Genomic DNA, 26750 nt, shown 5'->3' with positions numbered 1-26750 from the left:
ATGGCCCCCTGGTGCTACTGCCTCCTAGCCTTCCTGGTACCTGAACTTCTGGGAGGCAGGGGGTGGAGGGGAGGAGGCCAAGGGGATTCAAAGCTGCTAGGGTTCCAAGTGGCCACCTCACATCATGAGGTAACTGCAAAGGTTAAACAAGCTAAGCCCCTGGCACAGAACTAGAATAAAGCATCCAATAGATGCTAGGGCTTCCCTGGTGGTTCAGAATCCACATGCAATGCAGGAGACTCAGATTCGATCCCTGGGTTGGAAAGATCCCCCAGAGAAGGGAATGGCAACCCACCCCAGTATTCTTGCCTGGAGAATTCCATGGACAGAGGAGCCTGGCAGGCTATGGTCCATAGCATTACAAAGAGCTGGACACAACTAAGCGACTAACACTTTCACTTTCACTTCAGATGCTAGGAACAGGCTCAGGGCAATGAAGTGACCTGCCTAAGATCACACTCTGGATGAATCCAGGTCTGACTGCAGGGCCTGCAACCTCCACTGTACCCTGCTGGAGCACACAGTAGGCATTCAATAACAGCACATATGGGTGTGGGGATCTAACTCAGACCCCACCTGTCTTCTCTCTCAGATAAGGAGTTTCTCTGGGACCCCTTCCAACTCTCCAGGTGAATTAAGGAAACCTTGGGTCACAGGTTGGTATGAGGGATGCCCCAGAGAGGCTCTCCCCTCCCCCAGCTCAGCCAGCCCCTGGTCCATGTGCCACAGTGGCCTGGAATGCAAAGGAAGGAGGATGTGCAGTTTAGTTCAGCCCCACTATACCAAGCCCTGGGCTGAAAGCATCACTCATGTCCGTCTCATTCCTACCACTACACAGATGACACGACAGACCCAGCAAGGGGACAACACTTGCTAGCATAGCCAGGGTTCAGCCCCATCCAGCCCCGAATGTCTCCAAGCCCAGTGTCCTTGGCCCTGTCACCCCACTCACCCGGCAAGGGTCAGATGCCCACACACTTCTCCCCCATAGACCCTTCTCCCACCCTGCAGGTCCAGTGGCCCCTGGAGAGGTAGTGGAGACTGCAGATGAGGTGTGCAAGTTCCCAGGGCAGCGGCTGAGTTGGTGGCAGGCCCAAGAGTCCTGTGAGCAGCAGTTGGGCCACCTGGTACTGCCACCCCCAGATGAGCTCCTTGCTGCGCAGCTGCCTGACCCCATCTGGGTGGGCCAAAGAGAAGCCCCTCTGCAAAGACCCCCGCAGAGGCGTGAGTTTGGGCCGGGGCCTGGAAAGTAGGGGCTGGGGGGGAGAGAGCTTTGGTGACCTCGAGATAGCAGCCCACTGTGACAGGTTTGTGGTTTGAGCCCAGAGGAGGTCGAGTCGCAATCTCAGATTCCCTTGTCCTGGACTGAGAGTAGAGGGTTTAGCCCGTGGGTTAGGGGCACTGGAGCCCCCATTTCTTCCTTCCCGAGGGAGGGAGGCACCCGAAGCGTAAGGGGGCGGGCTTTGCAGATGTGACAATGGGCTGTCAGAGGCGGGACGGTGTGTGCAGGTGGGAAAGCTGAGGCGGACGTCTGTGCATCCCCGCAGGCGCGCGCTCCACGGCCGCACTGATGTTCAGCGAGAGATCCGCGGACCGGGCGGCTCGACTTCGGACGCCTCTGCCAGCGCTGGGGGCGCTGACAGCATGCGCGCACGTGCAGTGGGACGCCACCTCGTCCGACCCGGCAGCACTCTTCTCTCTGGCTGTGCCCACGCTGGCCAACGCGCTGCAGCTTCGAGCCTTCGCCGAGCCGGGCGGAGCCGTGCACGCGGCGCTCGTGGTGCGCGGGCATCACGCGCCCTTTCGCGCTGCCTTCCGAGCGGATGGCCGCTGGCATCACGTGTGCGTCACGTGGGAGCAGCTAGGCGGGCGCTGGTCGGTGTTCGCCGACGGGCGGCGACGCTCTGGGGCGCGGGGCCTGGGCGCCGGCCACCCGCTGCCACCTGACGGCATCCTCGTGCTGGGCCAGGACCAGGACTCTCTGGGCGGTGGCTTCTCAGCGCGCGACGCCTTCAGCGGCAACCTCACCGACTTCCACCTGTGGGCCCGCGCGCTGAGCCCCGCGCAAATGCACCGGGCACGGGCCTGCGCGCCGCCTCCCGGCGGCCTGCTTTTCCGCTGGGATCTGGGCGCCCTGGACGTCACACCCTCGCTGCTGCCGCCGGTGTGGGTGCGGCTTCTCTGTCCCGGTACGGCCTGCCCCGCCTCCTGCTGCCAGGCCCCGCCCACCTTTGGCTCCATCCACCACCTCCTGGCTTCCCTACCCACCTCTGCCAACCGGGCCACACCCAAGTCTGGCCACGCCTTCTCCAGGCTCCCAGTACCTACCTGGTACCTAGTCATAGCAGCCTGGAGGGACTCGCCCCGCACCCCCGCCCCCAACCCCGCGGCCGCCTTGCTCCACCCAGTGCTGGTTGCGGTGCTCCTCTGGTTCCCACGTCGCCTCCTAACCCCAGGATCGCACGTCCTGGTGCCCCCTCAGGCGTGCAAGTGCCTTCAAGGCCCGAATGGGCTGTGGGTCATGGAGTCGATGGGGAGCCAGGAGGCGGCTCTGACACCTCTCCCACCCTGGCCAGTGCCCTCAGAGGAGTGCCCTACGTGGGACCCAGCACCCCACACCGAGGGCTCTTTGCTCTGCCTGCAGCCACTGCCCTTCCTCTGCTGCTACCGTACAGGTGCGCCGTCCGCCTCTGTTGAAGGGGACGCTGGGTATGGACCAGTGTAGGCTGAGAGGGGAGCAGTTGGCACAGCCTGGGAATTGGGAATCTTCTCAGCATCCTGGGGCCTCGGTGAAGTCTAGACCACAGATAAATGGGGCCATTCTGACCTGGGGGCGAATCCCAGATTGTGGGATTCACCTCAAGAAGGTGGTTTTGCCATTCTGTGCCTCAGTTTCCCCATCCAGGACACTTAAGTCTCCAGACACACCGCCATCAGTGTCCCCATCTTCTGCAGGCGGCACAGGGTGGATGGGGCACCTCTGGGGAGGAGGTTGCCCAGGGCTTAGCCTGGCATCCACTGCTTTGCAGAGAAGTACCGGCGGCTGCAGGACGCCCAGTCGTGGCCTGGCCAGGATCTTATCAGCCGAGTCAATGCCTTGGCCAACGCCATTGTGGTGAGCCCCCTCCCAGGGGCACTTTGGGTGGCCTCTGTGAACCTCAGTGTCCTCATCTAGAAAGGGGACACCCTCCTAACGTGTGTGCAGGAATTAAGGTTGTTCATGTACCCATGCATTCTGAGAGCTGCGGGCTCATGAGTAGTTAGATCTGTACCCACCAAGAAGACAGGCAGAGGCCAAGCATGGGCCCTGGTGCTGGGGTGGGGGGCTGGAGGCATCCCCTTATGACAGCCAGACCCACCATCAGTGGCTCCTCTGCCCCACAGCTCCTTCCTGACCCTCTCTCTGAAGCCCACGGAGACCTGTCCCTGACGGAGGCCGCCAGCTTCCTGAGAATCCTGGAGGGAGTCCTGGCAAAGGAGGCAGCTCCACTGGGGCCAGCAGCACTGCTGGCTGTCCTGCACTTTCTGAAAAGAGTGGCCGCCCTTGGGACGTGGGAGCCAGAGCCCACGACAGGGCCCTGGGAGCAGCTGGGCCAGGCCGTCATGTCTGTGGCCAGCCTGGTCCTGGAGGAGCCGCTGGCTGGTGTGTGGCTGTCAGTCAGTGAGGTGAGGCTGGCAGGGCTGGGTGCCACAGGGGCCTGGGCTCTGGTTCCTACCTTGTCACCCGTTTGTGTAGCCGTGGGCAAGTCAGCACCCATCTCCGAGCTCCATTTTGCCATCCATCTGGAGAAGCTCCTCGTTTTCCTGTTTTATAAATTGAACTTCCACAAACAACTGCTCTTGAACAACAGCTTCTGAAATTAAAAATTAAGAGCCACTAGTCAACAAGGGCCTCCCATATCCAACAATCACTGACCACCTTAAGTGGGAGGTCCTCTATACTAAGTGTTCAGCCATGGAGAATAGAAGAGACAGATAATGAGGGTGTTGGAAATCTCGTCATGACAGAAGTGGCTGTAGACCTGGGAATCATCAGCTCAGAGAAGGGAGAAAACATGGGGTTGTGAACATCGCCTTGAGAGTTCTGGGGCTTCAGAAGCAGGCATGGTCCCCTGTGACCTCAGAACAGAACTGAAACCTGGGTTTGAGGGTGGGGTGTGGATGGCACAACCCAGGAGGCTGATTCTGTGGGATGTTCACCTCTCCAGGTGGTGCTCCCCATCCTGGGGAGGGTGTAACCCCACATTTTACTGGGGATCTGAGACACTATGGCAGACTGGGGCAAACTGGACTCTGAACCTCAGGTTTCTTCCCTGGAAAATGGGGATGGTCATACCTGCCTTGCTTAGGCAATAGAGAGGAGTAGGTGTAAATTAGGTGACCTGGCCAGCACAGAGGAGGGGTCCCAGCCATGCACGATCCCCATCCCCGCTCTGTCCTCATCAGCACCATCCAGCAACACCCCGGCCCATGGCTTTCTTTAGGAAGCTAAAACTTGAGCACCTGTTATAGATCTAACACCGAGTCAGACCAAAGAAGCAAAAGGCATGGCTCTGCCTTCTGAGTGTGCCCCATTGGCAAGCAACCTACCAGCAGGCAGAGAGCACTGTGGGGCCTTCAGCTTGAGTCGAGGACAGTGTGGCTTAGGACTGGGTTGGAGAAGCCGGAGAAGGTTCATCAGGCAGGGCCTCAAATGTCAGGCTGAGGATCCAGGACTTGATCCTGGATGCCCTCAGGCAGAGCCTCTGAGAGTCCAGAGCAGGCAGGCCACCTCCCAGATCCGTGAGAACGTGTTAACCCCAGCGGTCAGGGCAGGTGGCAGTGGGGTGGGGAGAGTGAGAGGGGCTGAGCTGCGGCCTCCTCCCAGGTGGCTGGCGGACCCATGGCCTTGGTGGCGAGTGTGCAGCGCCTGGCACCCCTGCTGAACTCCGTGCTGTCCTCCGAGCGGCCTCGAATGCACCTCCAGCACCGCCATGCTGGTGAGCCTGCCCCAATCTGTCCCACACAACTGGGCTGCGTGTGGGACCTGGGTTCAGACATCCTCCTCAGCCCTGGTAACTGGGAGCTCTCTGACTCCCACAGATACTCCTTTCTGTTCCTGCCCTGGCCCATGCTGTGCCCTCCATCCAGAATACTCTCTCGATCTCCTAGCAAACTCCTGTACATCCTTCAGAACCCTGCTTGAGCATCAGCTCTGCTAGGAAGCCTTCCCCAGCTTTAGCTCTCTCCCAACAGTCAGTTCCTCTCTATGTTACCCTGGTGTTTTGAACATATCTTTTGTTGCTTTTGTGGCAATTAATATGATTCAGCCTGAAGCTCCCTGAGTGCCAGGGCTGTTTCTGAATCATTTCTGCATCTCAGGACCAGACTCCGTGAATGTTTGTATAACAGATTGAGTGGGCAGGCATTGACAGTCGAACGTCAGGCAAAACTTGGGTCTCTCAGGGGCCCAGTGGTTTCTGGCGGCTCACTGATATTCAGGGTTTGCCCCCCAGCGACTCCCCCTTCTCAGCCACCCTGTCCCCCTGGACTTGGAAATGTCAGATTTACCTCGGGCAAGTTGCTGAGCCACCATCCAGGAATGGTGGCCTCCTGGGTGTGTGGCAGGGAGAGAGGAAGCAGACCCTGCCAGCTGGGCCAGCCCAGCATGAAGACCTGCCTCCTGAGGTGCAGCCACTCAGCCCTGTTTGACCCCAGGCCTGGAGGTGCGGCGCCTACACCTGAGGGAGGCCAGTACGGAGGGCTACGTGTTCACAGTGCCCGGAGGGCATCCAGAGGGGCCCGGCCACATCCTCATCCCTGCTGCTGAAGTGAGGCGGCTCCTTGGGAAAGGTGGGCAAGGCGGACAGGTGGTGGGACCCTCTGGGGTCTGGGTCAAACCTCAGCCCTCAGAGTTCCTAGCTCTGCTCTTCTGAATAAGTCACCGCAACTTTCAGAGCTGTCTCCTCATCTGTAAGATTAGTACTCACCTCACTGGGTTGTTAGGAGCTTAAACACCTACCCCATAGTAGATGTTCACTTAGTCTCCTCCCCTCAAACCGCAATCAGTTTCTCTGGATGCCACCTGGGGTGGAGGATTAAGATAAGGGGCAAAGGGCTGTGGAGCTGCCAGTTTAAGCACGTCAACTATAGCTGGTTGAAATTCTGGCTCTGTCCACTTCTTAACTGTGTGATCTCTAGGAGGTCATTTAACCTCTATGAGCCTCGGTTTCTCTGTTTGTAAAGTAGGCAGAGCTTTTCCCTCGGGACCAACCTGTGGTGCCTGCTCAGTCAGTGGGTGGGTCTCAGGCCTCCTCCTGTTCATCCAGGCCTCTCTGGAGTCACCGTGATCCACAGCTGGTTCAGCTCGAGTGTCTTCCAGCACACCCTGGGGGCCCCTGGCCAGGAGCCACAGGCCCCTGACAGTTCTGAAGAAACAAGCAGAATGCAGAGGTGGGTCCCACCCAGTAGGCTGCTGAGGGCCTGGATGTCCTCCCCAGGGAAGGCCAGGCCTCTGTCCCCTCCCAGAACCCACCCCCATTCTGGTGGGCAAATCTGCCCTTGGCAGCCCAGGGCCAAACCTGCTCACCCCTGACACACACAGATTTCTAGGCCTGGCAAAGATGTGCTGGTGGGAACATGGCTCGACTCCTGCCTGGGGTCCCAGCTCCAGTGTTGAGTCTCAGGGAGGGAATAGAAAATTAAAATGTTAGTCACTCAGTCTTTGTGACCCTGTGGACTGTAGCCCATCAGGCTCCTCTGTCCATGGAATTTTCCAGGCAAGAATATTGGAGTGGGTTGCCATTTCCTCCTCCAGGGGATCTTCCTGACCCAAGGTTCAAACCCGGGCCGGTCTCCTGCATCGCGGGCAGATTCTTTACCATCTGAGCCAAATTGCCAGCAAGAAAGGAGCCCAGGTGCCCTAATTCCCCACACAGGGCTCTTGCTAATGTTTCTTTGGACTTAGGGGTATCATCTTTGATGACCTCAGCCACGTGTGACCTCTCCCCCACAGACACCTGGTGCCCTTAAAAGCTCCCTTTCTCCCCACAGATTCCTAAGCACCCAGGTGGGGTCAGCCATCATCTCCTCTGAAGTGTGGGATGAAACTGGGGAGGCCAACACAGCTGTGACCTTTCACCTGCAACACCAGGCCCAGGTACTGTGTGGTGCTTCTGGGAAACAGCCACCTGGGACAGTTATCCTGGTTTTGTGCCCTCCACACACACACACACACACACACATCCCAATATTTGTTCACTGGAGAACCAAAGTCTAAAACTGTTCAAGAAGAATACACATCCACAAGCCATGCCATTGTCTTTGAGAGGGGGGGAAGGGAAGTAATGCATTGCATGCTTACTTTATGGCAGATGCCTTAAATAAGTAGCATTCATTTAATCTTCCAACTGCCCATTCCACAAACAGGAGCTTAGGAAAGCTGGTGTGCCTGGTGCCGAGCTGGGATTTTGTTATAGTGTTTGTTTAAGTGGCAGAGCTGGGATTTTGTTATAGTTCTTCATGGCTCAAAAAACTGGTGGTTCTTATCAGATCACACAAGGCAATGTGAGAGCCCACCGTGCAGTGTGCTTTGTAAGCATGAAAGTAGCCTGAATGTCCATCAGCAGGGGACTACTTTAAAAGCCTTGTAGGGACTTTCCCAGATGTCCAGCGGCTGAGACTCAGAACTTCCACTTCAGGGGGCACAGGTTGCATCCCGGGTTGGGGAGCTAAGACCCTGCATGCCACACAGTGCACCCCCTTCCCCAACAAAAGAGCCTTGTAGAGCTACAAATAGAATATCAGCTGAGGTTATGTAAGGAATGGGGTATTCTGCTATAAACTGACACGGAAATATCAGCAGGATATGTCATTTAATTCTTTACATGTAAAACACATTCCTTCTTGCTTTTGAAACTTTAGAGCATTTCAGGGAAAGTTAGAGTCTGCTTTCCCCAAAACCACCAATCCTGGACACATGTACACACACACACACACACACAAATGCACTCATACACCACAGCTTATGTCTTTTGTATATCATCTCAAGACTTCTTAAAAAATCAATCTGATTAAAGTACATAAATCTACATACACTAAACCATCCATTTTAAGTGTACAATGTGATCAGTTTTGACCAGTGTATATACTCATGTACTGCTGCCCCCAGTCAAGATACACAACTTTTCCACCTTTCCCAAAGGCTTCTTCAAGCTCCTTCCCCGTCAGCCTTCCCCACTCTGACTTTCCTAAAGTGTCTGTCTGTCTTTCCTAAAGCGTCATATAAAAGGAACCAAATAATGTGTACTGTAGTCTGGCTTCTTTTGCTCAAATGTTGGTTTTGAGTACCATCTATGTTGTTGCCTGATGTTCATTATAATGGTTTTGTATTGACATCTCATTGTGGTTCTAAGTTGCAGTTCCTTGAAGATCAATGATTTTGAGCATCATTTTATACACTTATCAGGCATTCATATATCTTCCTCCGTTAAATATAAGTTCAAATCTTTTTCCCAGTTTTCATTCATTTTTTTAATTAAAATTTTTTTGAGATGTCATTGGGCTTTTTAAAAAATAGGAAATATTCTTTATTTTTTTTTCCAAAAATGTTTACATTAGTCTGCTATTTGCTTTTCTGATTACTGACATTTCTCCATGCAAACCATATAGATCCTCTCTCTTTTAATTTTATTTTTGTACTCCCTTCACCCTTTTCTCCCTACCCCTGCCCCACGGGCACTGGCAACCAATCTGTTCTCTGTATTTTATGATCCTGACTATTTTTTTATAGAGTCCCATATAAGTGAGATCATAAGGTATTTGTCTTTCTCTGTCTGACTTATTTCACTTGATGTAATGGCCTCAAGGTCCATCATATTGTTGCAAATGGCAAGATTTCATTCTTTTTATGGCTGAATAATATTCTGTTTTATATATGTGTGCATGCAGGTATGACCTAAATCAAATCCTTTACGATTATACAGTGGCGGTGACAAATAGATTTAAGGGATTAGATCTGATAGACAGAGTGCCTGAAGAATTATGGACAGACATTTGTGACATTGTACAGGAGGCAGTGATCAAGACCATTCCCAAGAAAAAGAAATGCAAAAAAGGCAAAGAAGAAGCAAGAGAATCCCAGAAAAACATCTACTTCTGCTTAATTGACTACACCAAAGCCTTTGACTGTGTGGATCACAACAAACTGTGGAAAATTCTGAAAGAGATGGGAATACCAGACCACCTTACCTGCCTCCTGAGAAATCTGTATGCAGGTCAAGAAGCAACAGTTAGAACCGGACATGGAACAACAGACTGGTTCCAAATCAGGAAAGGAATACGTCAAGGCTATATATTGTCACTCTGCTTATTTAACTTATATGCAGAGTACATCATGAGAAACGCTGGGCTGGATGAAGCACAAGCTGGAATCAAGATTGCTGGGAGAAATATGAATAACCTCAGATATGCAGATAACACCACCCTTATGGCAGAAAGCAAAGAAGAACTAAAGAGCCTCTTGATGAAAGTGAAAGAGGAGAGTGAAAAAGTTGGCTTAAAACTCAACATTCAGAAAACTAAGATCATGGCATTTGGTCCCATGACTTCATGGCAAATAGATAGGGAAACAATGGAAACAGTGAGAGACTATTTTTCTGGGCTCCAAAATCACTGCAGATGGTGATTGCAGCCATGAAATAAAAGACGCTTGCTCCTTGGAAGAAAAGTTATAACCAATCTAAACAGCATATTAAAAAGCAGAGACATTATTTTGCCAACAAAGGTCCGTCTAGTCAAAGCTTTGGTTTTTCCGGTCGTCATGTAAGGATGTGAGATTTGGACTATAAAGAAACCTGAGCGCTGAAGAATTGATGCTTTTGAACTCTGGTGTTGGAGAAGACTCTTGAGAGTCCCTTGGACTGCAAGGAGATCAACCCAGTCCATCCTAAAGGAAATCAGTCCTGAATATTCATTGGAAGGACCGATGCTGAAGCTGAAACTCCAATACTTTGGCCACCTGATGCAAAGACCTGACTCATATGAAAAGACCCTGATGCTGGGAAAGATTGAAGGCGGGAGAAGAAGGGGATGACAGAGGATGAGATGGTTGAATGGCATCACCGACTTGGTGGACATGAGTTTGAGTCAGCTCCAGGAGTTGGTGATGGACAGGGAAGCCTGGCGTAAGGCACTCCATGGGGTCGCAAAGAGTTGGACACAACTAAGTGACTGAACTGAACTGAATATTCTGTTTTATATATATATACATATATATATATATGCCTGCGTGCATGCTAAGTTGCTTTAGCCGTTTCCAACTCTGTGTGACCCTGTAGAATGCAGCAGGCCAGGCTCTTCTCTCTTCGGCAAGAATACTGGAGTGGGTTGCCATGCCCTCCTCCAGGGGATCTTCCCAGTCCAGGGATCAAACCCAGACCTCCCGCATTGCAGGCAAATTCTTTATCAGCTGCTTTCAGGGAAGCCTGTATCTATCTCTCTCTCTATATATATATACACACACACACCACGGTTTCTTTATTCGTTCATTCATCAATGGACACAGGTTGTTTCCATATCTTTGCTCTAGAAAATAATGCTGCAGTGAACATGGAGATGCATATGTTAATATATTTTCTTTTGAAAAAACTTTTTATCTTGTGTTGAGCTGTAGTTGATTAACAATGTTGTGATAGTCTCAGGAGAACAGCGAAGGGGCTCAGCCATACATATACATGTATCCGCTCTCCCCCAAGGCCCCCTCCCGTCCAGTCTGCCACATGACATTGAGCAGAGTTTCATGTGCTATTCAGCAGGTCCCTGTTGCTTACCCATCCTAAATATAGTAGAGTCATATATCATTTGTGAGTTAATATTTTCATTTTCTTTGGATATATACAGGAGTGGAATTGCTGGGTCATAATGCCAAAGAATGCTCAAACTACCGCACAGTTGTACTCATCTCACACGCTAGTAAAGTAATGCTCAAAATTCTCCAAGCCAGGCTTCAGCAATATGTGAACCATGAACTTCCAGATGTTCAAGCTGGTTTTAGAAAAGGCAGAGGAACCAGAGATCAAATTGCCAACATCCGCTGGATCATGGAAAAAGCAAGAGAGTTCCAGAAAAACATCTATTTCTGCTTTATTGACTATGCCAAAGCCTTTGACTGTGTGGATCACAATAAACTGTGGAAAATTCTGAAAGAGATGGGAATACCAGACCACCTGATCTGCCTCTTGAGAAATTTGTATGCAGGTCAGGAAGCAACAGTTAGAACTGGACATGGAACAACAGATTGGTTCCAAGTAGGAAAAGGAGTACGTCAAGGCTGTATATTGTCACCCTGCTTATTTAACTTATATTCAGAGTACATCATGAGAAATGCTGGACTGGAAGAAACACAAGCTGGAATCAAGATTGCTGGGAGAAATATCAATAACCTCATATATGCAGATGACACCACCCTTATGGCAGAAAGTGAAGAGGAACTCAAAAGCCTCTTGATGAAAGTGAAAGTGGAGAGTGAAAAAGTTGGCTTAAAGCTCAACATTCAGAAAACGAAGATCATGGCATCTGGTCCCATCACTGCATGGGAAATAGATGGGGAAATAGTGGAAACAGTGTCAGACTTCATTTTTGGGGGCTCCAAAATCACTGTAGATGGTGACTGCAGCCATGAAATTAAAAGACGCTTACTTCTTGGAAGGAAAGTTATGACCAACCTAGATAGCATATTCAAAAGCAGAGACATTACTTTGCCAACAAAGGTTCGTCTAGTCAAGGCTATGGTTTCTCCTGTGGTCATGTATGGATGTGAGAGTTGGACTGTGAAGAAGGCTGAGCGCCAAAGAATTGATGCTTTTGGACTGTGGTATTGGAGAAGACTCTTGAGAGTCCCTTGGACTGCAAGGAGATCCAACCAGTCCATTCTGAAGGAGATCAGCCCTGGGATTTCTTTGGAAGGAATGATGCTAAAGCTGAAACTCCAGTACTTTGGCCACCTCATGCGAAGAGTTGACTCATTGGAAAACACTCTGATGCTGGGAGGGCTTGGGGGCAGGAGGTGAAGGGGACGACAGAGGATGAGATGGCTGGATGGCATCACTGACTCAATGGACGTGAGTCTGGGTGAACTCCAGGAGTTGGTGATGGACAGGGAAGCCTGGCGTGCTGCGATTCATGGGGTCGCAAAGAGTCAGACACGACTGAGCGACTGAACTGAACTGAAGGCAGTTTTATTTTTAATTTTTAGAGGAACCACTATATTGTTTCCATAGTGGCTGCACCAACTCACATTCTCACCAACAGTGTACGAGGGTTCCCTTTTCTCCATTTCCTCGCCAACACATGTTCTTTCTTGTGTTTTTGGTAACAGCCATCTTAACAGGTGTGAGGAAATATCTCATTGTGGTTTTGCATTTTCCTTATGATTAATGATGTTGAGCGTCTTTTCATGTACTCATTGTCAGTCTGTATATCTTCTGCCTGTGTTTAACTGGATATTTCAGGCTTTTAAATATTTTTGCTATGACAAGGAACTTACCACCTATGTTTTTTTCCTAGCAGTTTTACAGTTTCATGTCTTAAATTCATGTCTGGTTCTGTGTTGAGTTAATTTTTGTGTATGGTATAAGACAGTGAAGTGAAGTCACTCAGTCGTGTCCGACTCTTTGTGACCCCATGGACTGTAGCCTACTAGGCTCCTCCATCCACGGGATGTTCTAGGCAAGAGTACTGGAGTGGGTTGCCATTTCCTTCTCCAGGGGATCTTCCCAACTCAGGAATCAAACCCTGGTCTCCCGCATTGCAGGCAGACGCTTTAACCTCTGAGCTACCAGGGAAGCCTCAAGTAGCCTTATACTACTGGTATAAGACAATAGTCAAGTTTTATTCTTTTGCCTGGAGTGAAGTGAAAGTCGCTCAGTTGTGTCCGACTCTTTGCAACCCCGTGGACTATACAGTCCATGAAATTCTCAAGGGCAGAATACTGGAGTGGGTAGCCTTTCCCTTCTCCAGGGGATCTTCCCAATCCAGGGATGGAACCCAGGTCTCCCACATTGCAGGCAGATTCTTTACCAACTGAGCCACAAGGGAAGCCCAAAAATACTGAAATGGGTAGTATTCTTTTGCCTATGGCTGTCCAATTTTCCCAACATCTTTTATTGAAGAGACTGTTGTTTCCCCATTATATATCCATGCCTCTTTTGTCATAAACTAATTGACACAGAGGTTTAGTTCTGAGCTCTCTCTTCTGTTCCATTGATCTACGTGTCTGTTTTTATGCCAATCTCATAATTTCTATATCTTTGTAATATTGTTTGAAATCAGTGAGCGTGATGCCTCAAGCTTTGTTCTTCCTCAATTTTAAAATTATTTGTATTGCTATTGAATTGTAAGAATTCTTTATGTATTTTGGATATAAGCATTTTTTGAGCTATATGTTTGTACATAATATCTCCTAGTCTGTGGATTGCTTTTCTTAACAGTGTTTTTGAAAGATAAGTTTTAAATATGATGAAGTCCAGTTTATCAGTTTTTCTCTTGCATGGCTTATGCTTTTTGCATCACGTCTAGGAAAACTTGCCTATCCCAAGGTCACAAAGATATTCTCAAAGGAGTTTACACTTTAGCCTTTACATTTATACCTTCATTTCAACTCATTTATGGATATTGTGTTGGGTAGGGGTTGAACTTCATATTTTGCTATATCCCATTCCAACACCATTTGTTGAAAAGATTATTCTTTCTCCCTTGAATTATCCTGTCATCTTTTGGAAAATCAATTGTTCAAATATGTGTAAGTCCATTTCTGGGCTCTCTATTCTATTCCCTAGATCTATACACTAATCCTATATGTCCTGATTAATGTATCTGTATGGTAAGCCTTGAAATCAGTTCATGTAAGTCCTCCAACTTTGTACTTCCTTTTCAAAACTGCTTTGGCTGGCCTAGGGTCTTCACATTGCTGTATACCTTTGAGACTCAGGCAATGGTTAAGAATCCGCACTTCCACTGCAGAGGGCAGAGGTGATCTCTGGTCAGGGAAGTAAGGTCCTGCATGCCATGTGGCACAGCCAAAAAAACTTTTTTTAGAATCAGCTTGTAAATGTCTGTGGAAAAACCTGCTGGGATTTTGATTGGAACTGCACTGTATCTCCCAAATTGAAATAAGATGATGGAAGAGCATCTTAACAATGAGTCTTTCGGTCCTTGATCAAGGTATGTCGCTGAGCTTATTTAGATTTTCTCGCATTTTTCTCAGCAGTGATATCTGGTTGTCAGTGTACAGATCTTGAGGGTTTTTTGTTGGATATACTTAGACGTACTTCTAGTTTGTACGGGCTTCCCAGGTGACTCAGTGGTAAAGTATCCACATGCAAATGCAGGCGATGTAGGTTCCATGCCTGGGTCAGGAATATCCCCTGGAGGAGGAAATGGCAACCCACTCTAGTATTCTTACCTGGAGAATCCCATGGACAAAGAAGCCTGGCAGCCTACAGTCCATGGGGTCGCAAAGAGCAGGACATGACTTAAAGACTGAGCATGCATGCACCGCTAAGTAGTGGAGAATTTCTGATGGTTTTGTAAATGGTATTGTTTTCTTAATTCTACTTTAAATTGTTCATTTTAAGTTTATAGTAAGGCAATTGATTTCTATATAATGATACTGTATCCTGCAGCTTTGCTAAATTCACAATACTTCCGGAGGCTCTCTTACAGAATCCCCAAAGGATGGACATTTAGTTCATGCCTAGGATTTTGATATTAACCATAATGCCAGCCTGCAACTCTCCTCATTTCACCTTCTTTGTGCCTTCCCACTGGCATTTTTCTCCAACCCCTGCACCCGTGATTTATGCTGGGCAACCCCCAGCCCCTCAAACACAGGAGGTCACGTCTCCCTGCATCCACTGATCTCTCTCCTTGCCCACGTGCGCTCACATACCTGCCCTGTTCTTGTTGGCTGCCCTTAGGCCTTCCCTCCGAAGCTGGTGGAGCCTGTCTGTGCTTTCTGGAACTTCAGTATCAGGTGAGTTTCCAAGTTCTTTAAATAAGGCATTAAAAAATAAAAAAGACATCCCTCCCACTTGAGGATGAGGCAGGACTCAAGCGGGTTTTTAGCCTCCATTCATCAACTTCTTTGTGGGGGTGGTTCCAGGCCCCACTCAGCTGGGGATAAACTGGGGCAGGAGAAACTGTTACTCAGGAGGTAGTGAGCTCCCTGTCATAGGAGCTATGTAAGCCTACTCTATGGGCTTAGAGTAGGGAGAGACTCATCTGTGGAATGGGTGTTAGAGTTGATGATATATCCAAAACCAGGGAATGAAGATCAGTCACTGTTGCTTAGTAATTAATGCAGTTAATACTGATCACTGGTTTCAGCCCCATCCTCCCATTTCACAGATGGGAAACAGAGACCCAGGGAGGAGCAGTGACTTGCCCAAGGTCATATAACTGGATAGAGGCAGGGCACTGAGAGAGCCCAGGGTTTCTGGAAAGGCTTCCCCCTGCCCCCACCCCCATGTGCAGCCCATCTCAAGAGCCCTCTGTCCCCTACTCACCCCAAGCCCAGACTCAGGGGGCTCCTGGGCCACCACTGGCTGCTCCGTGACTGCCATGTACCAGGGCTCGACCGCCTGCTTCTGCAACCACAGCACCAACTTTGCTGTCCTGTTGCAGGTGTATGACGTCCAGGTGAGTGCTGGGGAGGGGGGCAGGGGAAGGTGATGTCAGGACCGAGTTTTAAAGGATGAACAATAGTTGAATAGAAGGGCATGCCAAACAGAGGGCCACCTGAACAAAGGCAGAGTCAAAGTCATTCAGTCGTGTCCAACTCTTTGTGACCCCTGGATTTATGCAGTCCGTGGAGTTCTCCAGGCCAGAATACTGGAGTGGGTAGCCTTTCCCTTCTCCACAGGATCTTCTCAACCCAGGGATTGAACCCAGGTCTCCCGTGTTGCAGGTGGATTCTTTACTAGCTGAGCTACCAGGGAAGCGCACGGAGGCTAGAAATGGCAGACCAGTTATGTTCTAGAACTTCGATGAGTCTGGGGCTTTCAGTGCAATGTCTGTGGTGGGGGGTGGTGGTAGGCAAGGTGGGCCTGGGTCAGATCACACAGACCTGGAATGCCAGGCTCACATGCTTGGATGGTGGTCCTGTTGGAGAGGATGTGTGGAAGCGGGTGAAGCATGTTTGCACGAGGGAGCCTGCAGTGCCAGGAGTGAGGCTGGGGTGGTGACAGAGGGGAAAGCAGCGAGGGGCCTAGGAGAAGGGAGGGACCCTGGACCAGGGACCAGTGGGGAGACCGGGAGACTGGGCTGAGGGAGAGGGGGTCCAGGGCCACTAGAAGATGAGAGACTCATTTCTGAGGAGGCTCAGGTGGGCAATAGATTTGGGGGACCACATGTCTGGGGTCCATGGGGCCTGTGGCCTCGTGCTCAGGGCAGGAGGGTCTTAGCTGGAAACAAGAGCTGGTAGGTAAAGCCGTGGCTGAGATGCAGTTGGAAGTGAAAGGAGCTTCGACCACAGGAGCCCTCTGATAGGTACCAGCATTTACAGACTGGGGGTGGGGGAAGCCAAATTCCAGGAGGCCAAGCGAGGTGGGCTGGCTGGAGCCAGAAAAGGACTCAGTGGTCGCTCACCAAGAGGTTGAGTGAGGTGGGCCCGAGCCCAGGAATGCTGGGGTCACTTGGCGTGTTGGGGAGCACACTAGGAAAACATGCCATCTGATGCAGTTTTCCTGTGAAAACAGAGCGTGGACCTTTGACACATCGTAAGTAATTTGTGCCAGCTCCGTACTCCCCTCAGCAGGTGGTCGTCACATGCTGTCTCCTCCCCATGGGTGTGTCGGCCACTTCCTGTCCAGTGCTGAGAAATCGGTGCAAGCCAGCCCCCCGCCCCGTTTAGGGAGAGCTAGCAGAGGAGGACAGGCAAACGCTCATTATTAAGTGCCTGCTGTGTGCAGGCCTGTGCGTTGGGGGTGGGTATGGGGCAGTGGGTGTTGTTCTGGAAGTGGCGGGCGAGCCGGGTGAGGCCTGGTCCCATCAGCGCAGGGTGGTGGTGGGCTCCTGCCTCCGAGGTCTCTGTCCCTCCCCAGAGAGGCCCTGAGGAGGAGTCGCTGCTGAGGACGCTCTCGTTTGTGGGCTGTGGCGTGTCCTTCTGCGCCCTCTCCACCACCTTCCTGCTCTTCCTGGCGGCTGGGTAAGGCGAGCTCACCACCTGCTGTGGCACCCTGGGCCCACCCCACCCCTTGCCAGCCAACCTCCACATCCCTCCTTGGAAGGGCATCCACCCTTGGTCCAGGTAGACCCCGCTCCAGGGCCCCCCTGGGGCTTGGGCCCCTGTAGAGCCGCCCTCTCTGCCTTCATCAGCCAGCTCACCTGGACGTGGGTGGGGCTGGGGCTGAGGGGGGTGGGGGTTGGTGGTGGTGTCCCCGTTACTACCTCCCCTGTCTGTTCAGGGTCCCCAGGTCAGAGCGGGCCACGGTCCACAAGAACCTCACCTTCTCCCTGGCCTCTGCCGAGGGCTTCCTCATGGCCAGCGAGTGGGCAAAGGCCAACAAGGTGGGCAACCAGCAAGGGGGGGCTTGTGAGCTCAGGGATGGCTGGGAAAACACCTTCAGCCTTTTCTGGGTTGCCCACCCCCGCCCCCTGCCCCATGTCTGCACCCGGCTCCCTCTCCAGGGAGGAGTAAGGGCTAGAGAGGAAAAACTGAATGTTGGAGCTGGGCCCGGGGACCTCACCCACGCAAACTGCTTTGGGTTGGCAATGCCCGGCATGGACAGGGGACCCAGGGCGGGCCACACCCATAACTGGCCTCAGTGGGGATCGCCCACCCTCCCGTCCAGGTGGCCTGCCTGGCCGTCACAGCTGTAATGCACCTTCTCTTTCTGGTCGCCTTCTTCTGGATGTTGGTGGAGGGGCTGCTGCTGTGGAGCAAGGTGGTGGCCGTCAGCATGCGCCCTGGCCCTCGGATGCCTCTCTACTATGCCACGGGCTGGGGTGAGGTCCCCCTGCCCCTCACTCTTGTTCTGTTCCCCTCAACCCTGCCTTGCATGGCCTCCGTTATGTCCAACACCCACCGCCCCATGCCCACCACCGTCCCACACTCACCCTCTTCACCATCACCCAGCACTACGCGGCACCCAGCACCCGTGTCTTGACATAAACTCAGCTCCATCAACCTCCAGCTCTACCCAACTCCAGTTCTTAATCCTCCTCCACTTCAACCACCTCCGCTCCTGGCCTCCAGCACTGCCTCCCTAATCTGGGACCAGCTAAGCCCATGCCAGTCACCAGCCTCCAACTCTGCTGATTCTCAGCCCTAAGGCCTCAACTCTGTCTCAGCTCTTCCACTTCCCAACCGCTCAGGGCTCCGGTGACACCCACAAGTATCAAGCCCACCCAACCCCACTCCTGGATCGCCCAGTGCCGCCAGCGCACCCGCTACTGTGGGACGGCTGGGGGCTGCCGCTCGGGATGGGGGCTGGCTCCCAGGGAGGACCAAATGGGTGGCGTGGTCCTGAGGTCACTTCTTATTCCCTTAGGTGTGCCTGTGGCCATCGTGGCCATCTCCCTGGCCATGTCCCCGCGTGACTACGTGGCCACTGGGCACTGCTGGCTCAATGTGCACACAGACGCCATCTGGGCCTTTGTGGGGCCCGTGCTCTTCGTGCTGACCGTGAGTGGAGAGGCCCAGGGGTCCTGCCGGGGTGGGACAGGTCGTGGGAGGGGGAGCCCCTTTTGCGCTCTGACACCAGATCTCCAGGCCAACACCTGCATCCTGGTCCGGGTGGTGATTGTCACCGTGTCCAGTGCCCGCCGCCGCGCCCGCATGCTGAGCCCACAGCCCTGCATGCAGCAGCAGCTCAGGATCCAGATGTGGTGAGACCCCAGCTGGGGGAGTCAGAAAGAGGTGGGGGAGCCAGGTGTGAGCACGTGTGAGTCCAGGGTGGGCGTGTGTGTGGCCATGTGCGCTCATGAGTGCAAGGCTATAGATGGGGGTGTGTGTGTGCAATGTGTCCGTGCTGTGTGTGCACACGTGCTCATGCGTGTGGATGGTAATGGAGCCTGTGTGTATATGAGGGGCAGTGTAGACGCCAGCCACTGTCCTGGGGACTCACCATCCACAGAAGGTACTGTCTCTGGTGGAGACAGGTGGAGGCGACCCCTAAATGAGGCAGGCTCTAGAAGTTCAGGTTCAGAGTAAGAGTCTAGGTCTCTACCCCCGCTGGAACCCCATCACTCTATGGGACCATATCTTGCTGGAGGGCCCACCCCCCAACACCCCAGGCCTTCCTCTTTGCCACTCTATCCTCTGCCAAGGGAAGGGCAACCCAAGCCAGTGGGGCCTTAAGAAGCATGGTCACCCCCCGGGGGCCTTGAGGAGGGCGAAGAGGAAGCCCTTTCAGATCCATGTCCCTTGGACCCACTGTCCAGGCCTCAGCCCTCCCCCTGGACAGCTGCCACTCCCTTCCCTTGAGCCAGGCTTGGGATGAGCCAGGCTTGGAACTGGGATCCCACCTTCCTAGTTCCACCACCCCTACTCCCTACCACTCTGGGTGTCTGAGCTTTCCAGCTACACCCAAGTCCTGAGCCGCGGTCCCTGGTCTGCAGCTCCGGCCCCTTTCCAGATGCATGGCAGGGACTGCCCTCCCCAGAACCCTGTGGGGACCCCCCCGGGGCCCCTAGCCTCCCCAGCCCAGCCTCTGTCCTGCAGGGCCACAGTGAAGCCGGTGTTGGTCCTGCTGCCTGTCCTGGGCCTGACCTGGCTGGTGGGCGTGCTGGTGCACCTCAGCCCGGCCTGGGCCTACGCCGCCGTGGGCCTCAATTCCCTGCAGGTACCTCCGGGCCCTGGGCCACACATGAGCTCCGCGGGCGTGGCTGGCTGGCCAGGGGGCTGGGGAGGGAGTGTCCTCTCTCTCATGGTTGTCACCAAGGCATTGGGGACATTGCTGGGGGGAGGACGGACAAGAGGGGACTGGGTCAAACCTCCAATCAAACAGCAGAACCTCAGGGAGGATTTTGTGGCCCGTTAGACAGCTGAGGAAGCTGAGGCCCAGGAGGGGTTGGCTAAGATGCCCGGCATCCTGACGCTCAAGGGCGCAGCAGAAGTCCCAGCCTCCAGGCTGTGCTCCAGCCACTTCAGGCCTCGGCAGGAAGCTGAGCGGGGCGGGGGGGCCTCTCCCCTTGGCATCTGCGGGTGGCCTATGTGGGACAGCACGAGCTACTCCACCAGTGAAAACAGCAGTTTAGAAAAGGTGCTGCTTGGAAGGACATGACCCACGGAAAAGTGCCATGGGACTGCGGAAACCCCACTGTGCGCCTTTCCGGTCGCGTGTCCTGGGGCCACAGAAGTGGGTCAGACCAGGCACCCGTCCTCAGGAGTCTGCAGATCTATGGGGACTCGGGCATGGACACAAACAGCCACCACCAGGGGACTGAGTAAGCGCTGGGAGGGAGGACAGTCCAAGGAGAGCCCACCCTGCCCCTCGGCCTCCCTGCTGCCTCTAGCACCTCTTCCTGTGGTCTGCGCCTAGTGCTCCAGGGTCCTGGTCCATGCTATCGTCTCCCCCTGGGCCTTGGGGACTCGCCGCCCTCTGCCGACAGGCGTGGGACTGGAGAAAGGAAAAACAGGTGGTGGGGGAAGCAGCAGACAGCTCGGGAAGGATGGGGGTTGCGTCCGGAGTGGGGCCGGGAGAGTGAAGAAAACCTGGGGTTCCCACACTCTTCGCAAAGAAGCACGGCTCCTGCAGACGTGGCAGGGCTGAGCAGCTGGGGACACAGACGGACACGGAGAAGCCCTTACGGTCGGCCCACTTAACAGAGAGACCCTGCCCAGGTCTCTCCACCCTGCCTCAGAGTGGGGAGGGCAGCAGCTTCCTGTTGCTATGGCAACTGCTCCAGCTCCATCCCTGCCCATGGCCCTGCAGCCACGGGGCCAGAGCCGCCCTCACAGCCCTCGCCGCCTCCCTCTCAGGGCAGGTCCCTTCCTCTCTCGGTGTCTCGTTACTTGTCTCTGAGTTTTCCCTGAGATTCCTTCTCTGTCTCTCGGGCTCTGTCTCTGCCACAGTCTCCTCTCCCTGTCCCCTTTTCCTCTGGCGTGGGTCTTACCTGGCTCCTCTGGGCCTCTCTCTACATCTCCCCTTCTGTTGGGCTCTGACCCTGTCTCTTGGTCCCTTCCCCTGCCTCTCCCTCTCTCTGAGGGTCACCCCTCTGGCCCCCCACCCCCAGCCAGCCTCAGACCTTCAGGTCTGGTGAAAGGCTGTCTTGTGATGGGTCATAAGGCATGCGACCTGAGCCCGCTCTGATGTTCCCGTGACTGTCTCAGGGCAGCTCCCAAGTCAGCTCAGAGCCACGTTCTCTGAGTCCTTCCTGGATGCTTCCCTCTCCAGGCCTGGCCTTTCCCTCTCCTCTCTCTTCCATCATACCTGCTGTTTCTCCGTGTCGTACTCTCCCCGCTCAACCTCCAGCCTCATCGCTTTCTCACTGTCTTGGGGCATAAACTGGGCAGGACCTGCCCCAGGTGACCAGGGAGCAGGGATGGGGCTGGAGGGATTGAAATCTGCCTGGACTCATTTATTTGCTTTTGGGGGTGATTTGTTTCCGTCTGGCCTCTCTGCCAGGTTTTGTGCTGGAAGAGCAGAGCCTCAGTCTTGTGACAGGTTGGGGCTCACACCTTCCGTGCCTGAGGGTCTTGTTGGAAGGCCTAGACAAATGGAGACAGGCCTCAGTTTCTACATCTGTATAAAGGGAATCATAATCTCCACCTCATGAGATCACTGTTGGGTTCCATTGAGATGATATTTGCAAAGACCAAAGCATAACCTGCTGCAAGATGGTTTCATTCAGCCATTCAGCATGTTCTTCCCCTGTGCCTCCCCTGTGCCCGAGCTGGGCTGCATGCTGAGACCGTGGTGGGGCACAGGATCAAAGAAACCACCCTTGGAGGTCTCAGCCTGGGGGCGCAGACAGACACCAGAGCCACACAACTGCAGTACGGTGCGATTGAGACTGAGAGGCACAAGCGGCAGTCAGGGTCGTGTGGGGAGGCAGGGTGGGCATTCCCTGGAGGCAGTGGTGCTCAGCGAATGCCTGAATGCTGCATGGAGAGAGGGGAATAAAGTTTTAAGTTAGGGGAGCACAGTGGAATCAGATGGAGGGAGACATGGGGTCGGGGGAGCTGGTGAGAAATGGAGCAGGAGGGAACATGGGGGCCAGACCATGCAGGGTCCCCAGAGCTGGTGTGAGGAGCTCAGACTTCCACCCAGGCCTGGGAGGATGTTAGACAGGTTGCTGGTGTGGTTGGATTGGAGTGAATGTTTGGGTGTGAGGAGTGGCGCTAGTGGTAAAGAACCTGCCTGCCAATGCAGGAGACATGGGGTTGACCCCTGGGTTGGGAAGATTCCCTAGAGGAGAGCATGGCAACCCACTCTAGTATTCTTGCCTGGAGAATCCCGTGGACAGAGGAGCCTGATGGGCTACAGTCCATGGGCTCACAAAGCGACTTAGCACAAGGACTGAGTCAAAGGAGATGAGATGGGGGACACCGTGCGGAGAGCTGCAGGGAGAGTACCGGCCGGGTGTGTTGGGCTGGGAGCCCCCAGGGTCTGGCTTAGGGGCAGCGTTGGGGCTGGTAGCGACCCAGTTGGTGCCTGGGAGCTGGGGAGAGTAGTAGGGCTCTGGGGCTCCAGTTCTCAGCCCTGGGAAGCTAGAGGGCCTCAAGGAACCCCACATTCCCTCACCTGTGTTCCCTTGTCTGAGCCTCAGGGGAGAAACTGTTGCCTTTTGCATCGTCCTAGTGGAGAGTGAGGGAGTCCTAAGCTTCACCAGCCACCTGCGGGTGGAGGCCCACACTTAGGCCTGGGACACATTGCTCTGTCCCCACCCCCGGCCCCAGGACCCTCTCCATCAAATGGGGAGAATGAACCTCCCTCCACCCCCTGCCATGGAGCTGCTGTGAGGGTCAAGCATGCTGGTGCTTGGTGAGGGGCCAGGGCTTTGTAGTCCTAGAATGTGTGGGGAGGAGCCGCTGTGACTCCGCCTTCACACACAGCAGGAGGCAAGTCCTGGCTGCATCCCGACTTTCCAGATGAAGAAACAGAGACTCAGAGAGGCATTCAGCTAGAGGAAAGCTGAGTGCCAAAGAATTGATGCTTTTGAACTGTGGTGTTGGAGAAGACTCCTGAGAATCCCTTGGACTGCAAGGAGATCCAACCAGTCCATCCTAGAGGAGATCAGCCCTGGGTGTTCATTGGAAGGACTGATGTTGAAGCGGAAACTCCAATACTTTGGCCACCTGATGCGAAGAGCTGACTCATTGGAAAAGACCCTGATGCTGGGAAAGACTGAGGGCAGGAGGAGAAGGGGATGACAGAGGATGAGATGGTTGGATGGCATCACCAACTCGATGGACATGAGTTTGAGTACACTCTGAGAGTTGGGACAGGGAGGCCTGGCGTGCTGCAGTCCACAGGGTCCCAAAGAGTCGGACACGACTGAACTGAACAGTCAGGATGTAGTGAGGTCCCTGCCAGGTCTGCTGTTCCTGGACCTCACTTAGCCTTGCAGCTTCAGGAGGTGGTGAGGCCGTGAGGACAGGGCAGGTCAGGGGGTGGGGCGTGGAGGGATAGAGGGCAGAGAGGCTGCCTGCTGACCCAAGACTGAAGGCATGGGATCCGGCAGGGCCAGGCCCTCCTGGTTCTTTTTACCATGGAATGCCACAACTGCCCACTCCCCATCACGGGTTGGCAGACAGGGCAGGACTTGTGTTCACTGGCCAGTGTCTCTAAATGTCTCTGGGGCTGCCTGTGCTGTGGTGCCAGGCCAGGCAGTGGGAGATGGGGGCCTCCCAGGCGGTCACCCACCCTCACCCTGGGTCTGTCCCCAGGGGCCGTACATCTTCCTGGTCTATGCCGCCTACAACGGAGAGGTGAGTCCGGGGACCCAGGCTGCTGCTGGGGTGGGATGTGGATGGGGGTGGGTAGGGCTTACTTGTCGGGGGCTCTGCACCCAGCCCGTGGGGGTCGGGGAAGGGTCCCAGCCCTGCCCCTGCCCCATCCTCCAGGTCCGGAGCGCCCTGCGGAGGATGACTGAGAAGAAGGCAGCAGAGGCATTCACGGTGGGCAGGCCTGGGGGCCAAGGGGCGGGAGGTCCTACCTCTGGCAGGGATCCCAGCGGTGATGCCCCTTCCTTTCAGGCTCGCTCCAGTCCCACGGGCCCGGGGTTCTACTCTAGACCCTCGTGTCCCTGGGAGGTGGCCAGGGATGACCCCAGAGTCTTGGCTCCACCCCAGAGACACCTGGCTCTTAGAGGTAAGACCACAACCACCCTCCAGTCCAAGTGCTACCCGGTGCCCCAGCCTCCCCAGTGCTCAGCCCAAGCATCTGAAAGACAAGGAGACAGGCCCAGGGAGTCCTGTGGCTGCAGGGCCTGGGGGTGGCTTATAAAAGGCTCCTTACCTCCTACCACTCCACCACCAGGCAGCAGGGGTCCCTGGGGCCCAGCCCAGAGGCAGAGCTTGCCAGAGTTGCCCTCCCTGGGTCATGCAGCAGAGGTGTGGGGGGTTCCTGAAGGCAGGTAGATGGATGGGGTTCGGCGCCCTGAGACAGGGCATGGGTTGGATGACTTCAGGGTCAGGCCAGGAATTGGTATCCCAGCTCCTACTTCCCCTGCTTTGCGCCTTTGGGCGAGTTACTTTCCCTCTCTGGGTCCTGGTTTCTTCAGCGCTAATTTACAAGGTGAATTTTTGAGTGGATTCTTAAAGAGTTTTTTTTAATAATGAGGTCCCTGTTCAGGGTAGGGGAGCAGAGAGAGACAGCCTCCTGCCTCGGTCTCCTACAGGTTCACCTGCTCAATTGTCTTCCCCCTTCTAGGAACCCATGGCCCCAGGATCCCCACAACCTTCTCCTCCATTGCAGAACCCGAGAGACCGGTGAGGCTGGGTCAGGGGTGGCAGGGCTCAATCAAGGGGCTGGCAGTTGTGACCAGAAGGGTTAGGGAAACCACAGGGATCAGCATGGGGCTGGGGTGGGGGCTTCTCCTGGGGACCCAGGGGGCCTCCTCCGTCAACTCCTAGACTGAAGGGTGCTGGGAGCAGTTGGCAGAACCTGAATGCCAAGGCCCCTGGGGGTGGAGCAGTCATCTCCAAGGTAGCCAAGGGCCCCCAGAGCCAGAGGAGCAGAAGGAGAGGGGGACCAGCCCCTGATGGGCCTCCTCTGTCCTCAGGCCGTGGAGCTGACAGCATTCAAGGCTTCAGGTACGGCTCCCACACCCCAGGTGGGGTGTCCCCCTTTTTCCCTTGGTGCCCGGACAGTCCCTCAGCCCCACTGTGTGGAAATGGAAGTGATTTGAGAAGCAACCCCACCCGGCCTCCCACAGTTTGAGAGGCTCTTCCTGTCTCATTCTGCTCCTTGTTGGTGCCTAAAATTCCCCCACTAGCGCCCGGTGGGCTTGGTCAGTGCTCTGGGGAAAGGCTTTCTTAGGGAGTAAGTTTGGGACCCCTTCCCTGGCCAGTGCTGCTGGGACGGCAGGGAACCATTGGCCTGCCTTCCTCTGTGCGCCCCACGCCCGCCGCCCCACTTCACCCACTCTTAGCGCTCTGGCCAGATGCCTGATGGTCTGAGAGTTCTTCCAAGCCCAATGAGGAGCAAGTACTTTCCCCAAGGCCTCAGTTTCCCCATTGGACAGCTGATGGGGACGTGATGGAGTGGGGGGTGGGGGCCTGTGGGTAGCAGGGCAGGGCCGGGGCCACCTGCTCAAGGAGCACTTATCCTGGCCCGAGGGAAGCCCCTGGGGACCGTGGTCCCTGGCCTCCCACAGTCTTGAACCAGAGACAAGCCTCTGAGGGGCCGACTCAGCACTGCCCCGCCTCCGAAAGCTCGGGGTTCTTTCCAGCCAGGTCCAGAGGCAGGTCTATGGAGCTCTCAGTGGGGCTGAGCTCTGTGCTAAACCTGGGCATCTGGTGGCTCCTTTCATGAGGTGACTAGGGAAAACAGGGGTGTGGTCACCCTCCCATTGTGCCGCTCAGAACGCTGAGGCACAGAGAGGAGCCCTTGACGAGCCAGGGGTCGGGCCCCCACCCCCACAGATGAGGACACTGAGGCAGCAGGAGTCACGTGGGGGTAAGCCTAGGCACATCTGAGCCTGGGTCTGTATGACCCCAAACTCCCAGCCGACCTGCGTCCAGGCGGATGTCCCAGTCCTTCCGTGTCTCAGCTTCCCCTTCTGGAAAATGGGCTGGAGGCGCCCCCTGCAGGCCTGCCGGGAGGGCGCAGGCGTCCTGCAGATGGGGGGCGTGCTGAGCAGGCAGAAAGGCACCCCCCACCCCAGCCTCCCCACCCATCACCCCGCTACACACCTCGGCTCCCAGCCCCCCAGCACCCGCCCCCGCAGGCGCAGCGTCTGTGGGAACAAGAGAGCGGCAGAGGCGCCTCTGCGCTCAAGTGACAGCGCCTTTGTCTCCGCTGAATGGGTGCGTTGCTAAGGCCCCTCGTAGCAACAGAGCCGCTTCCACCTCGGCCTCGGAGGGACCCCCATCCCGCTCCGCCCTCCAGATGCCCTAGGGCCCCCCACCCCACCACGCGACCCACTCAGGTGGCCCGAGCAAGAAGTGCAGGGAAGTGAAGGCTGCCTGCTGGGTATCCCTCCCAGGCCTGCTCCCGCCCCTCCCGAAAGCGCCTGCTGCCCCCTGCCACACACACACCCCGCACCCCGGCATTGCAGGTGTTCTCCGGAGGGAGAAACTGAGGCTCGGAGAGAGGCTGAGGGAG

The 26750-nt window shown here is 54.6% G+C and overlaps 1 protein-coding gene across 1 annotated transcript; it reads left to right on the top strand.

The window, feature by feature from the left end:
• ADGRD2 (adhesion G protein-coupled receptor D2) lies at window positions 1-25202 on the top strand. Its single transcript, XM_086325240.1, has 21 exons — window positions 1-36; window positions 593-656; window positions 1012-1224; window positions 1548-2189; window positions 2577-2675; window positions 3030-3115; window positions 3385-3666; window positions 4868-4979; window positions 5698-5832; window positions 6309-6432; window positions 7033-7138; window positions 14955-15010; window positions 15549-15675; window positions 17079-17182; window positions 17442-17544; window positions 17829-17982; window positions 18528-18661; window positions 18749-18864; window positions 19700-19820; window positions 23870-24293; window positions 24855-25202. The coding sequence occupies exons 1-21, from the start codon at window positions 1-3 to the stop codon at window positions 25055-25057; spliced, it is 3441 nt and encodes a 1146-aa protein (XP_086181366.1). The 3' UTR covers window positions 25058-25202.
• Window positions 25203-26750: the final 1548 nt, after the last annotated feature.

This window comes from Bos grunniens, chromosome 11 (assembly GCF_055505025.1).
Source record: "Bos grunniens cultivar Pamir isolate PY7600 chromosome 11, Bosgru_T2T1.0, whole genome shotgun sequence".
Lineage (NCBI taxonomy): Eukaryota > Metazoa > Chordata > Mammalia > Artiodactyla > Bovidae > Bos > Bos grunniens.
The sequence above is the reverse complement of the archived record's forward strand: the minus strand, read 5'-3'. Positions and strand labels throughout refer to the sequence as shown.

Bases quoted from the DNA above. Each gene is read 5' to 3' on its own strand.
- ADGRD2 (XM_086325240.1), top strand. From the start codon at position 1: ATGGCCCCCTGGTGCTACTGCCTCCTAGCCTTCCTG. The intron at 3,116-3,384 runs GTGAGCCCCCTC...TCTGCCCCACAG, and splicing joins CCTTGGCCAACGCCATTGTG to CTCCTTCCTGACCCTCTCTC. The intron at 17,983-18,527 runs GTGAGGTCCCCC...TTATTCCCTTAG, and splicing joins CTACTATGCCACGGGCTGGG to GTGTGCCTGTGGCCATCGTG.